Below are 13163 nucleotides of genomic sequence, written 5' to 3'. Positions count from 1 at the left end.
AGCGGTTCCATCTTTTTAGAGATCCTACTGCGTGTTCCACGCGGAACCAACCTCAAGCGCGGCATACTGCTCTGATGTCCGGCCTGTCGAGCAAAGTCATAAAGAGCGATGGTGAAGACTAAGAGAAAAGCTCACAGAGTCCTTTCGATCTACATCGACAACGGGACTTCGACTGCTTCTTTCTTTTCCGCCCGGCGGGAACAGAACTTCTCACCAATATCGTTGCCAGTTGTACCATTCGTTATGCCAACAGCTGTAGTCGGTGGTAGTACCTTTTGTTACTAAAGGTAACTACGTACTATCCTTGTTACTACATGCGCCACGCAGAAATACAACCTGCTGTGAGACAATCTATCAATCAATGCTCCCTCAATGGTCCTTCCCGTCACCGTTTTCCCTCCTACGACACAGACCTTTCCACGGCTTATAAGCAAGAGGAAAAGCGAGCGAGAGCCAAACAAGAAGACTCGAACCGAGCTATCTATGTCGTCGTGCTAGCGGTAGTGCCTGGAACTGATGGCAACACAAATGGGTGAATCTCTCTATCCATACGGAGTACAAACAAACTCGTGAGCGTATGATTCTTCTTATCATCCCTCCACTGAGATATCTCTTGAAGCCTGAGCTTTCCGTATGTGATGTTTTCTCCTTCTTTTCACAATAAATCAAGCAGATTCCTGCTTCAAGCAGTTCTGTTTTTGAAAACACTCTATCTTCTTCCGCTCTCATTGTTACTCGTCTCCTCGTTCACTCTCTCTCAGCCCTTCGCCCACTTCCCTCTTATTTTTCCATTGGAAAAAGCCATTACGCCCTCACTCGATTGAGCGAGGGGACAAGGAGTCAAAAGCTGAGAAGCGGTCTCGGAGTGTCTTTCTTATTTCTCACAACACGTAACAAGGAAAAGAAGATGACTTCATAAGATAGAGAAACACACGTACCTCTACTACTACTACTATTACCACCATGTCGTATCATCGTGTCTACGGAGCAAAGCCTGCCCCACCATTCCCATTGCCTCCGACTGGCGGCGCCCTCCCTGAGGGTGATGAACTTCCACCTCCTCCTAGTCTTTTTGTCGGGAGAATTGATGACTCTCTGGAAAGCATTTTATCTAATGGTGTGACTGCAGGTATAATGCTAGGTTCAATGGTTTTTCGGCTTTGGGTTAGATGAGCTGTGAAACACTCAAGAGGATTATCAAGATCATCGTCATCATCATTGCGACTCCTGAATGTTTTCTTTCTCAATGGCATTGACATAGATGATGGACCTCCTGGCATATTATCCATGGAATGACTTCCCTGTCTTTGTGGACTACTTGTCCCTTCACCATTACTTCCTCCCCCTATGCTACTACTGCTACTCGTTCCTATGACGCCTGCTAGACTATTAGGGTGATGTATGAGACCATTGGCAGCCAAAAAATCTCCTCCACTTCCTGATCTTGTTGCAACAGACTGACCTACGGAGATCGCATTACCACCCAAATGATCAGAACAAACACTACTATTGTTTAGCCATCGTGTTGATGCATCGTGCCATCCCCCCGCAACTCCTCCTCCGCCTCCTGTAATAGTAGAACGACTACTATGACTCGGTGCTGTTGTACTCATCGTCATCATGCCTACTATAGGTGAGTTGCTGGACCCTCCTCCTCCTCGGTTTTCTCCATCTAAGATACTTCCGCCCCCTCCTGCATGCGTTGTACTTCCCTGTGATGTCACCTCAGTCCCAGCTTTACCTCCATCACTTCCACTAGTTCCGCGACCTGCATCCAATAGACTTCCACCGTGGCCATTACCTTGTCTTAAGATACTACCTGAAGCCATAGCTTCATCAGACGATAAACCTAGATCCCCTAAAACTCGCTGGGAACCACCCCCTCCTGCTCCCATACAATCACTGTGACCGACACTAGTTAAATCAGCATCCTCATCCCCCGGGTGTTCATCATCTGCATTTGTCTCCCACGGTGGACTTGATGAACAGATACAGCTAATCCACCAAGGCACGGGTAAGCGCTTATGAAATTGTAGGCAAAACATGAAGGTTATCAAAGGGACAGCTGTACATAGGACAGCCAAGGCTAGAACCCATACGGGTAGTCCTCCTTCCACCTCGGAGGTCTTTTTGATTTGACGCTGTTCCTGGAAAAAGAGGAATACATGCAAGCAGACAACAGAACGAAAGAAAAGCGAAAAAGAAATGCAGTGACATACATGGGGGAGAAGTAGAGGAAAACGTGGAAGACAGAGATGGAAAGAGAAAAAGATAGGATACGAAAGGAAAGAAAAGCAAAAAAAGGAGAATCTGGGATGTTAGAAAACATGCTGGGAGCTATCATACAACGGTTATGTTGAATCTTTCACGAAAGAACCTACGCATAGGGTCGAGGACCTCCTCAACGAGCGATCGACCGGTTGGTAGTTTGTGTGACCAAATAACTCTACACTCGAGGTCGTTCTAACACTCAGTGACTCCATACATACTGCTGTTTCTGTCTTAACACTTAAGTCGTCAGTCCGATCATTCCCGTAAGTATCTGAGGCATCATCGCTGCCACTCCTTCTCCCTCCTACCCTTCAGCATCTCCGGTTCCTCGGTCTATACTATACTTACCGATACAGACTGTCTTTTGATGACAGCTGCATAAGGTATGTCAAGAATGTTTCTACACTGCTTCAAGATACGAGCAAACATTCTCTCCGCTCTCATCACACGCCATTCTTCTCCAGGAGTTAGCTGGCCTCTCATGGTAGCTAGTCCCTTGATCTTGTAGTGAATCAGAACGAGATCTCTCTGGATCAACTGTATGCGCATCAACACACAGGCATGCATGCACGTACACATTCCCCGATCCTCAGCAAAAACGCAGCGAGAAGTAGTAATAGTAGCAAAATCTATGATGAGTCGAAAAAGTTAATACGTAGAACATCTTCCTTTATTCGTTAAGGGTGATCTTCTGTGTAGGTACACGTAAGCAAGGACACAGACGTATATACAGTCCTTACCTTTCCTAATACACAGCTAGTAGGTCTCCAACGCTAATCGATGTAGAGCATAAAAACAGATATTTCAGAACTATCCGTCTGCTTGGGATACAACGTATACTACACAATCGATAGTAAGAAAACTAACCCAGCTGGAAACCTGGAGTCTTTTCTCTAAGAAAAGCAGTAGACTGATGAACACCTATCACATGTTCAGCAAAGAGATGCCATGACTGAAAGTAGGATGACTGATAAGAAAAGAGACATCATCTATCCTTGAAAGTCCCCCCAAAAAACACCCGTATATCTCTCTCCTCTCTCCATTGAGCACATCTACACCTAAGTGTGTACGACGATCACTCACCTACCCATCACTACCACTACGTGTTTTCTCTTTGTCCAAACAACTCTATCTTGACAAAAATATCAGGAACAGAAGAAGCATCTGCTTTTCCCTCCCTGAAGAATATTATCTATCCTGTCTCTACCATGACGGTCTACTGGAGAAACCTGGATTCAGTTCAGTAATGACGGGACAGGACTAGCCATCGTCATTTGCTTCTCTCATAACACTACACGTACTAGCTCGCACAACAACAACAACTACTACTCCATCATGGCGTGACACGCTAACTCTGATCACGTCTCCTCGATATGACAACTAGCAGTCACGCTTCTTATATTGCTGCAAAGAACTCTCTTGTAGGTTCACGCCACACTAGCCTTCAAACAATATCCTTCCTTGTTACCTCTATTGAGCATCTGAGCTGAAATTAGCATTCTTTTCTCTCCTCTCTTTTCTAGTTCGATGTCTATGTATATCTGCCTTGCCTACAGCCAAAAGTCTCATTAACTCACTAACGACACTACGGCCTGAGGTCGCTGTCACTTTTCTATATGAACCGATCCCTGCATTTCTTTCTCTCCAGAGAAAGTCTCCATAACGAACAGTAGACATACTACTACTAATAAGAGACATACTACTAATAGAAGACATACTAGTAAGAAGAAAAATAGTTGGCATTGTAGCCTAGGGGTCGGCGCGTTGTATGAATGTTGACTAACCTTTTGTACGTTGGTTCTTTGGTTGTCATCTAACTCAATGCCGAATGTTTTGAGTTTGAGAGCTTGTCCTTCATCTGTTAATTTGGCTGTTCCTAGTTCCGAGATTCTTGAGTCTTCAACAAGAGGTTCTTCTCCATTGAGTGCCCATGTTCGGGGGCCTCCTGTATTTGTAAAGATCATTCTTAAAAAGGCTTTACGTAACTTCTCCCCTACACTGGAGGAATAATCTGACATGGGGACATAGACAAAGAAATGAATATCATAGTCTGTGCTAGGAGGAAGTCCTAGATGACCTCCTAAGGGATCCGGTAAATCAACACCTTCTAAAGAACTATACACAACAAGAGATCTCTTGAAGAACCAGATAGAACGTGAACCTCCTGCACTGTTGATATGACGCTTAAGAGCTTGCATAGCTGTGATCACAGGAACAGTGGCATCTGGATTTGAACCGGAAACCCAGTCCCCTTTGAAATAAGGATGCGAAAGTGGATCATATGAGTAGAGAGAACCTTCTCCTTTATCTGGATACCCTGAGGAAGAAGAAGCTTCATTCCGAGACGATGAGAAAGATGGGATAGGGGGAGCCGTTTTTCCCCTTCCTGGTGTCGTCATAGAAGAAGATGAAGACGTTGACGAAGATGAGTTCTCATTCTTTGAATGTTGGCTATCGTTGGAATCATTCTGATGAGTTCCGCTAGAAACATACCCTCTTCCTCCTGTTGCTTTCTCATCATTATTTTGACTGCTATGACTACCTTTATCATGAGAAGACGAAGACGATCCCGAGGAAGAGTTGGACGAAGTCCGTTGTATGGGCGCCAATGTTGGAAGAGGTGGAACATCATCTCCTTGTAAAGCTAGACTTGCTTCATCAAAGAGTTGAATCTCAGCTAGAAGACTATCATCTGTCATAGTATCTATTAGACGTTGGTTTCCGGCAAATGTATTGCCTTCTCCAACCACTCCAGCATGAAATGTGCCTGAACCTAGACGCACAATATACCCTGCTAAACGGGCTATAGGTAACTGTCGACGCGTGACAGGATGAAAATCTGAAGACGTTCTTTCTCCTTCAAGATAGCGAATGTTTGTTGTTGTTGTCGTTGTCGTCGTCGTAATTGGATTTTCCTTCTTCTCATTATGCCTCTTCCGACTATCGTTTCTATTGTGGTCAGAAGAAGAAGAAGACTGGGTCAAAGTAGGGGAACTATGACGGCGTGGTGACGGATTGTTGTAGTGATTCTCAGCACTAGTTGAATCATATACATCACCTTCACTACCTCCTGTTGTTGAATTACTTTCTGTAGAACGACTCGAGGAAGAAGAGGGGTAAGAAACGGAAGAAAGACCAGTTGTCATACCTCGGTGAGGACTACCTATCTGACGCGATTTAAGGCCTAGACGTAATTCATCAGCAAGTTGTTGGACTGCCTTCTCCATTTCAGCTTCTATATGAGACAGGAGTTGATTACGAAATTGATTTAGTTGCTGTGCCGTTATAGTATTCTCATAAAAGATTGATGCTATAGGTGATGTACGAAATCCATCTAAGAGGAGATACATACGGCCACATAATGGCTCGTCCATAATAGGCTCACGAAACGACTCTGCGACTGTAGCTAAAGCATCATGATAACGACCTGTCATCTTTCCAACTATAGGTCCTATCCAGTCTTCTACCATTCGCTCAACTACAAAACCTGAAAGAAGAGAAAGCGAACAAAGACACACACGCAAACAGACACGGAAAGAAAAAAATTCATCACAGATAGATAGATAGATGGATAGATAGATAGATAGCGGACACTCAATATACTTTTCCTTTCTCTCTCTGTCAAGATATTTCGGAGATATCTGATGCATATATATACATGATACTCGTTGAACGGCCATGTATGCTATCCGCCACCCGGTTTCATAAAAGATCACGATAAGAAAAAACCGAGAAGAGATTTTGTCTTTCAGGAAAGCAAGCTGTTATGTGTATGCATGAGGGTATCCGGTATATATATACATATACCGTATTCCAAGTCACTATATATATATATATCACACTTAGATGTATCTCCACCAGCTATAAGATCACCTTTGCTCTACTCTCACTCCCTACACCCGTGAAGTTCATAATGTTCTCCTCTTTCTCTATCTTCTCTTTCTTTTCCTTCTCGCTTAGCTTCGAGCCGGCCGATACGTATGTATAAGGATGTGCCTCCTTGACCCCTTTTTCTCTCTTTATTCCTTCTCTTCTCCGTCATCTTTCTTCCTCTTTCTCCTTCTCTCCCTTTATCTCTTTCTCCTTACCTCTTTGAAGTTCTTCGATGATGATATAAGACGACCATACACTTGCAGCGTGATTAATGAGCTCATATAAGGATGCATTGGGCCTGGTTGAGATTCTTGAATTCTTTGCAATCCGTTGTATTTGTGCTGTATCCCAGAGAGGAGGCTGATTAACGGAGTCTTCTTTCATAAGCTGCAAGACAAAATAGTGAAAAGCGACTTCTCCATCTTCAACTAGAAGTTTTTCACCTCCTCTTGGTGGGGGTGAAGAAGAAGAGGGTGGTATCTCTTCATTCTTCTTCCTTTCTTCTCCCTTGTTATCACCCCCTGTATTTGATGAAGTCGAGATCTGACCATCATGTCTCCTATCTAGTATCGCTCCCCCTTCTTTCAATCCATTCTCTCTCCTTCCATCATTGTCTCTCTTACTTTCCTTCCTCCCCTGTCCTTCTTGTCGACCATCTTCTCCGTCTCCTTCCATTCTCTTTCCTTCAAGTTCTCTCCTCTTAGCAGATGGCCCCACCGTACCCTCTCCATTCTCTCCACTTCCCGTCTTTCCTTGTGTGCCGTTCTTGTTGCTAGCAAGATAGCTGCTACCACTCCTAGCACTATCCGACTTCCTCTCTCCTGTTCCTGTATTCACTGTCCCTACACTTGTTCCCGCCTCTCGTCCAAACCCATCAGCATGGTCCTTCTGCAGTCCTCCATCTTTAGAAGATGAGGATGACTGTGATGTAATTCCACCAACCGGTCTGAATGACGCTCCTAGTCCTCCTCCTTCGACTTCTTCTGAAGAAGTTGGCTTTTTACCGCCTTGGTTTGAATTTGATAGTGATGGCCCTGGCTTTGCCCCTGAGGTGCCTGCTGCTGTCACTACGCCTGGTTTATTATTTTGACCCTGAGGAGGAGGAACAAGGTTTGGATCTTTCTTCTTTCCTATGGCAATTCGAGGTTTCCCCTCTTGCTGTGCTTTACTATCCAAAGAAGGAAGGAGACTCCCCAGGTTTCTCTTTCCTTGAGGAGGAGAAGGAAGTGAAGAGTTATTATCTCCTGCTTCTTTCGATTGAAAACTGTTGTTAGCATTCTGCCTAGGAGGATTACGATCGTCGTCCCTATGTCCTCGGGGGGGGGGATTGTCTTTCAACTTTCTGTCTCGGTGTATTGAGGACTCGCCTCCTTCACCAGGAGGGACATCATGTTCTTTCTTCTCTCCAGCATTTTGACGGGGTTGATGACTGCCATTATCATCATCATCAGGAGAGAAAGGAGGAAACGGCTGAGAACTGAGACGATCTATCTTCCTTTTTGGTGGGTCTGCTAAGACTAAAGGAGGAGAAGGAGCAGGGGGAGAAAGAGGAAGAGGGGAAGGATAAGGCCGGGGACCATCTCTGTTCTCTCCTACAGAAGGCAGAGGGGTTCCACTAGGAGGGGAAGACGATGAAGGTGAAGAACGTGCTTCTCGTAGAAGATCAAAGAGGCGTATAGCAATCAGCGGGAGCTGTAGGAACACCGGGGAAAACAGGAAAACATGCGAGAAAATGACATCTTGGGTGATATCTTTCTTTATTCAAGAATCTCCTTTCTTCTTCTATGGAGGGGGGTGGGGAAGCCAGGGGTGAGATATCTCTTGCGAAAGCGCGCTTATGAATTGAAAAGAGTACTTTCTTCTCGATGCAAGAAAGCGTGAAAACCGACGGACAGAGAACCTAACACCTATTCCCAAGGCCTTTCATATCGCAGATAAGGCCTATACATACATAAACACACGAGTATCTCCTTGAAGGACGAAAGATCGAGAAAGATGGTCGATCCACTTCACTGCCCTCCCTCTCTGTCTTAGACATGAATCAGGCAGAGAGGCAGGATCTTTGCTGCGTGTGTGGGGCGAGTCTACGGTGACCTATCCAAGGAAGAAGTAACGACTAGGATACCATTACAGTCATGCGAGAAAACTGCGTCATTCCTATTGTATAGAAAAGAGGTGCATGTATTCTGAGACACGACACGAAGGAAAACTCGATGTAGGCGATTTCTCCTTTTTTTTAGTCTTCGAAACTTGCTCTATTCGTTATTTCTTGTGGGTCAGCCATAGCGCTTTAGAACGGGCTTCCTCTCTTCTTTCTTGAAGACCGCCATCTACTGCCGACGTCTCTTAGGAGAAAACAACAGAGCCACACCTGCCTTCGACTGTGTGTGTGTACGTCTCCGCTGTTTATGTGTATAGACTCCTGTTAAGAAGGGCTTTTTGCCTAAGTGACGTGCATGCGCGCACGCAATCGGCTGTCCGCTATATCAAAGACCAGCGATGTTGGAACAGAGGGAAGGTAAGAGGGGGATGTAAAGAACAACAGAGGCCGTCAGCGCGGAGCCTGTATACCAAGTATACACCTAGCGGCAAACTTAGTAATGGAAACAAATCTCAATATACGTTAACGTCTATCCACTTCGTGTAGAATGATGTATCTCTCTCACCGGTCTTTCTATACATATATACTTCCAACACCACACATACATGTACAAGTCCTGCGGTGTAATGCATATAGATATGTATGCTAAGAAGAGAAGTTTACGTACGTGTTTTCCTGTGAGAGCCGCCATTCGACAAGGTGATTCATTCTGCCATAGGAATCTCGGCAGGACATTGTTGTAGTCTTGATTTTGAGCAGAAGAATGTGCTTCGGCTATAAGACGATTCAAAGTCCTATTTGCATCTGTAAATCGAACTCGCTCATTTATTGTCCATCTGTCTTCCCCCCTAGGCGAAGAGATCATCCCTCCAGCACTTCGGGGTGTAGCAGGTGGAGAAGACAAGGGACTCTTTTCATCATAATGGAAATCTATAAAGAGAAGAGCTAGTAAAATGAACTGTTTTGCCACTCTCTTTTGTGCATTGAGTCGACTACACATAGCCGGTCTTAAAGGATTCTCTCCTCCCAACCACCTCACAGGCTGAGGCATAGAAGATGTACCCGCAGACGCACGCCTCTTACTATGACTGTCATTACCACTATTACTGTTGCTGTTACTTCCAGTCGAGGTCTCTCTCTCTCCCGTCCTCCCTCCTTCGTTTCCTTCTGCCGTGACTTCTCCACTTCCGCCTAATGATCTAGAGGGTTGCTTTGTAGAAAGATCACTAGAGAGCTGTGGAGAATCCGAAAAAAAAGGAGCATTAGGACGGGGGGGAGAAGAAGCTTGGCCTCCCCCTCCCCCTGTCCCTCCTTCATAGTTGCTACTTGGAGGAGACAAGCCTGGATAAGGGTCTGAAGTATTTCTGCCGTCTTGCTGGTGTTGGGGTTTAGATCCTCCCTGTGATGCTGATGATTTTCCATTCCTATTTTTATTCGAATCTCCTCCTGAGGTCTGATTGTAGTTGCCAGAGTTGCGGGAAGAAAGCTTTCGCGGAAGTCCTACATGCATGCACGCACGCAAGAGAAAGAGAAAGGCAGCATGAAAGAGCTGCTGAGAGGAGCTAGAACAACGAGCAAATCTCGAAGAAGAGGGGGTGGAAGAGAGGGAGAGTCTGGTAGCTATCTTTCTGATGGGACATCGCGGGAAGGAGGGAAGGAAGGCAGGAAGAGGGAAAGAAAGAAATGGATCAGAGCAAGAACGGCGCAGTTCCTGCCGTTTGGCAGGAGTTCAGCAACTGTTGTGTGGGCGAGGAGCAAGAAGCAGATGTAGGTGCAACGAGATATGTATACATATATATATATATTGATATATGAATGTAAACACGTACAGAGAGCATACCATCCCCTTATGAAGATATATAAACATGTTCAATTCGTCTCTCAGCTTCCAGAACGCGTACCCTGTACATGAGAGCAGAAATCTGGAGTATGAGACACACACAGAGATTGCAGTTCAGATGTATGAAGTAAGCTGCTTGACAGCACTTCGTAGGCTGAAAAAGAAATCAAGAGACGAGACCCTTCCCATCGTGTGGCGCTGCTCATCTCTCACCTGTCTCGGACAAGATAAAAGGGACAGTCACGGGTGGAGGTGAGAGAAGATGTAGGGGTAGGAAGGCATGAGGAGGAAGGGGGGGAATAGCAAGAGATAGAAGTGTCTTCCCTTCTTCAAAGTAATAGGAAAACAAGATGCCCAAAGCGACAAGGAAAGGAGAACAAAAGAGTAGATAAAACCTGCCTGCTGAAACGAAGCCTCGGGCCTTCAATATCAGCCCTTGCCACCTAGAAAAAGTCGCCGGCTGGTTGTTCCCCATGCCGCCGAGAGGTGTACGCACACCGGGAGGGTTCGGGGGGAAACCAAGCCCTCGGAAGACAGGCAGATAGCTAAAGAGATGTATAGAACGGATGATGAACAGAAAGAAGAGAGGTGGGAGTAGTAGTTACAGGGGGACTATAATATGTTGCAGGGAATTGGTCCAACAATGGTGAACGCGAGGTAAGAAGAGATACTTAAGAAGACAAGAGGGTGGAGGAGAAGAAGGAATGAGAGAGACCGCGGAGAAGAGAGGTCCTGGTTATTTTATGAAAGAGAAGAGCGTTTGAATTTTGACGAAAAGATATTTCCCCTCCTTCTGTTCGCCTCTGGATGGTCGAAGAGGAAAGTATGACGACAGGGGGAGACAAACCGACTGTTTTGCTACAAGACAAGAATGGTAACGACGGTGTCCACGCCATGTTGATTTGGTGTGGAACCGCCGGGTCTAGATCTAAGGGAAGTTCCACGAAATTTTACGGAAAGACAACTTGAACACACAGATGCCCCTGTATGTACGTATTTCTTTCTTTGAGTGCATGTACACTTCTTGAGATGCGTTCTACAACCTCGCATCAACAAACCGTGCTGCCACGCCTCTGGCAAGTGGACAGCAGGAGAGAAGATGAGTAGTCTAACAAGGGAGTAAGGAAACTGTCCCGTCACAGCAGACAAGCAGCTATTACCAAAAAGCTTTACCACTGGACAAATGATTCCCCTGACGATGAAAGCGATAAAGCAACAACGGACCTTCTCACTGAGTAGTCGGTGCGGCGGCATACGGTTGCTTTTTCGGATACAAAAAACAAAAAGACGCGACGAAGACAGATCGGAAAACTTCACCAAAAGATTTTGCTACAGAGAAGAAGAGAAGGAAAACAGAGGGCTGGCTCTGGGAGCGATCAAACTACGAGGAGAAGCTCCGAGAAGTAGGCTTTCCAAGAAGAGATGAAGATGTCCAACGAGCGAAACCCCCCTGGCTCGAGGCCGAAGTATGCCTTCTTTCACTACTCGGTCGAGTTGTACCATGTACACGCCAGCCGGATAGCTTGGTACTTCCCGGGCAAACTGTTGCCCGTTGAAGTCCCAGCCCGGGAAGCAAAGAGGCTGTGGAAAAAACCGCAGGACGGGCGAGAGAAAGTACTCTATGGAGACGTGATGTCTGGACAGACGAAAGGCAAGGAAGGTTTTCTATACCTTGGACGGCTTGCACGCCGAGGAAAAAAAAAATTGTGTTGATGACCTGGAGAGTTCAACAGAAGCCAGCGGACTCGTCCCTTCTCCAAAAAACAGGCAGCCTCAAAAATTTAAAAGTACGGTGACGGAAAGAAAGAAAGAGCATCCGTTCGCCCTCTCCTTCCCTTCGCCCGTCACGTCACCGGCGCCGCCGACTATTCCCCGGACTCCTCTCTCTTCCACAGAGAAAAAACCCGGTCCCGAGACAAAATGCGAGCGAAAAGATAAGCAAAATGGCGAATCCGTAGAGTAGGTCAGCAGAACTGATGAAACAGAGGGAAACTTTCCGGCGAGCTGTGTAGACAAAAAGCCAGATATACTTTTTCTTGAGAGATTTTTAACGCTGTTTTAACGCATCTACGTATTACGTAGTCGTACAGCGTAGAACGCGCACTACGACAAGAGAAGATGTTTTTTTCAAGACGACAAGAGTAGTGAGCTACAAAAACCAAAGAAAGAGCTACGCTTGACATAAGGAAAGCTACGCATCACAGAACGAGCTCTGCTCGCTCTTTACAAAGAACTAGAGAAATCCGAAAAAGGCTCACCCCAGCAGCAGTAGTCGTCATCGCCAGGCTCGGTCGGCGGACCACGAAGTTCCCGGCACCATCTCTCTGCTGACGAAGAGAAGACAACCGCAGGAAGAACGCTTGTCGCCAGTCTTTAGGAGAACCTTCCCTAATGATGAAATGCCACCGTCTGACTTTTCTACGCACAGGAGCCTGCCTGCGAGTTTCCTCGTTTTCGGCGGGTCAAAGAGGAAAACATGCGATACTCACATACCCGGAGAAGCCCTACGGCCGTAGTGACCACCCTGGCCGTGACGGTGGTGGTGCTTCCACTCTGGGGTCATGTCGCCTAAGCCTTGTATGGGACCCCCCGGCTCTGTTAAGTCAAGATAGTACGCAGCGGAAACGCAATTAACGGTACGTTTAGACGTTTGTTCTTCATCCTACTATATAGGCACTGTTTGTTGCTCACGAGTCCAACAGCTTTTGTAGGACGGTTTCCGTTTCCGCAATGTTCAACGAACGCGCTGGGGCTCCGCACTATCGACTGAGCGACAAACGCAGCACACTGACATGAACCAGCTGCCGTCTGCGTTTGTCCGGAAGAGAGAACGCAATTCCTAGTTGAGACTTCGAAGAGTGATCTGTAAGTTGTGCTTGACGGCAACCCTTGTTTGGGACCGAGCGGACTTCGTATAGCTGACTAAGCACAACGATCTCGGGAGTACGAGCTACGCGGAGAAGACTTCGGGCGCTGAGGTCACCGACCTGGGGATGAGGGACAGAGGCAGAAGAAGAAGCCGGCTGGTGAAACCTCTCGTAGATTCCCGTGAAAGCTGTGTAGTGCCCGCTGCACAAC

General features: G+C 46.3%; 1 protein-coding gene across 1 annotated transcript; it reads right to left on the bottom strand.

Moving 5' to 3' along the window:
- Positions 1–956: 956 nt before the first annotated feature.
- On the bottom strand, positions 957–12545 carry CSUI_006632 (uncharacterized protein). The gene is made up of 7 exons (XM_068066786.1): positions 12344–12545; positions 10299–11666; positions 8913–9745; positions 6360–7836; positions 4056–5758; positions 2620–2808; positions 957–2147 (listed from the first exon to the last, which is right to left on the bottom strand). Exons 2-7 carry the CDS (start codon positions 10558–10560, stop codon positions 981–983), a joined length of 5631 nt encoding a protein of 1876 aa, XP_067921237.1. The 5' UTR covers positions 10561–11666; positions 12344–12545; the 3' UTR covers positions 957–980.
- Positions 12546–13163: the final 618 nt, after the last annotated feature.

This window comes from Cystoisospora suis, assembly GCF_002600585.1.
Source record: "Cystoisospora suis strain Wien I chromosome Unknown contig_3375, whole genome shotgun sequence".
Classification (NCBI taxonomy): Eukaryota; Apicomplexa; class Conoidasida; order Eucoccidiorida; family Sarcocystidae; genus Cystoisospora; species Cystoisospora suis.
This window is presented reverse-complemented; position numbering and strand designations above follow the sequence as displayed.

Excerpts from the sequence above, each read along its gene's own strand:
- CSUI_006632 (XM_068066786.1), bottom strand. The coding sequence starts at position 10,560 with ATGGGGAACAACCAGCCGGCGACTTTTTCTAGGTGGCAAGGGCTGATA. Across the intron at positions 9,746-10,298 it reads TTTTATCTTGTCCGAGACAG|GACTTCCGCGAAAGCTTTCT; the intron begins GTGAGAGATGAG and ends GCATGCATGTAG. Across the intron at positions 2,148-2,619 it reads TCAAAAGACAGTCTGTATCG|GAACAGCGTCAAATCAAAAA; the intron begins GTAAGTATAGTA and ends CTCTTTTTCCAG.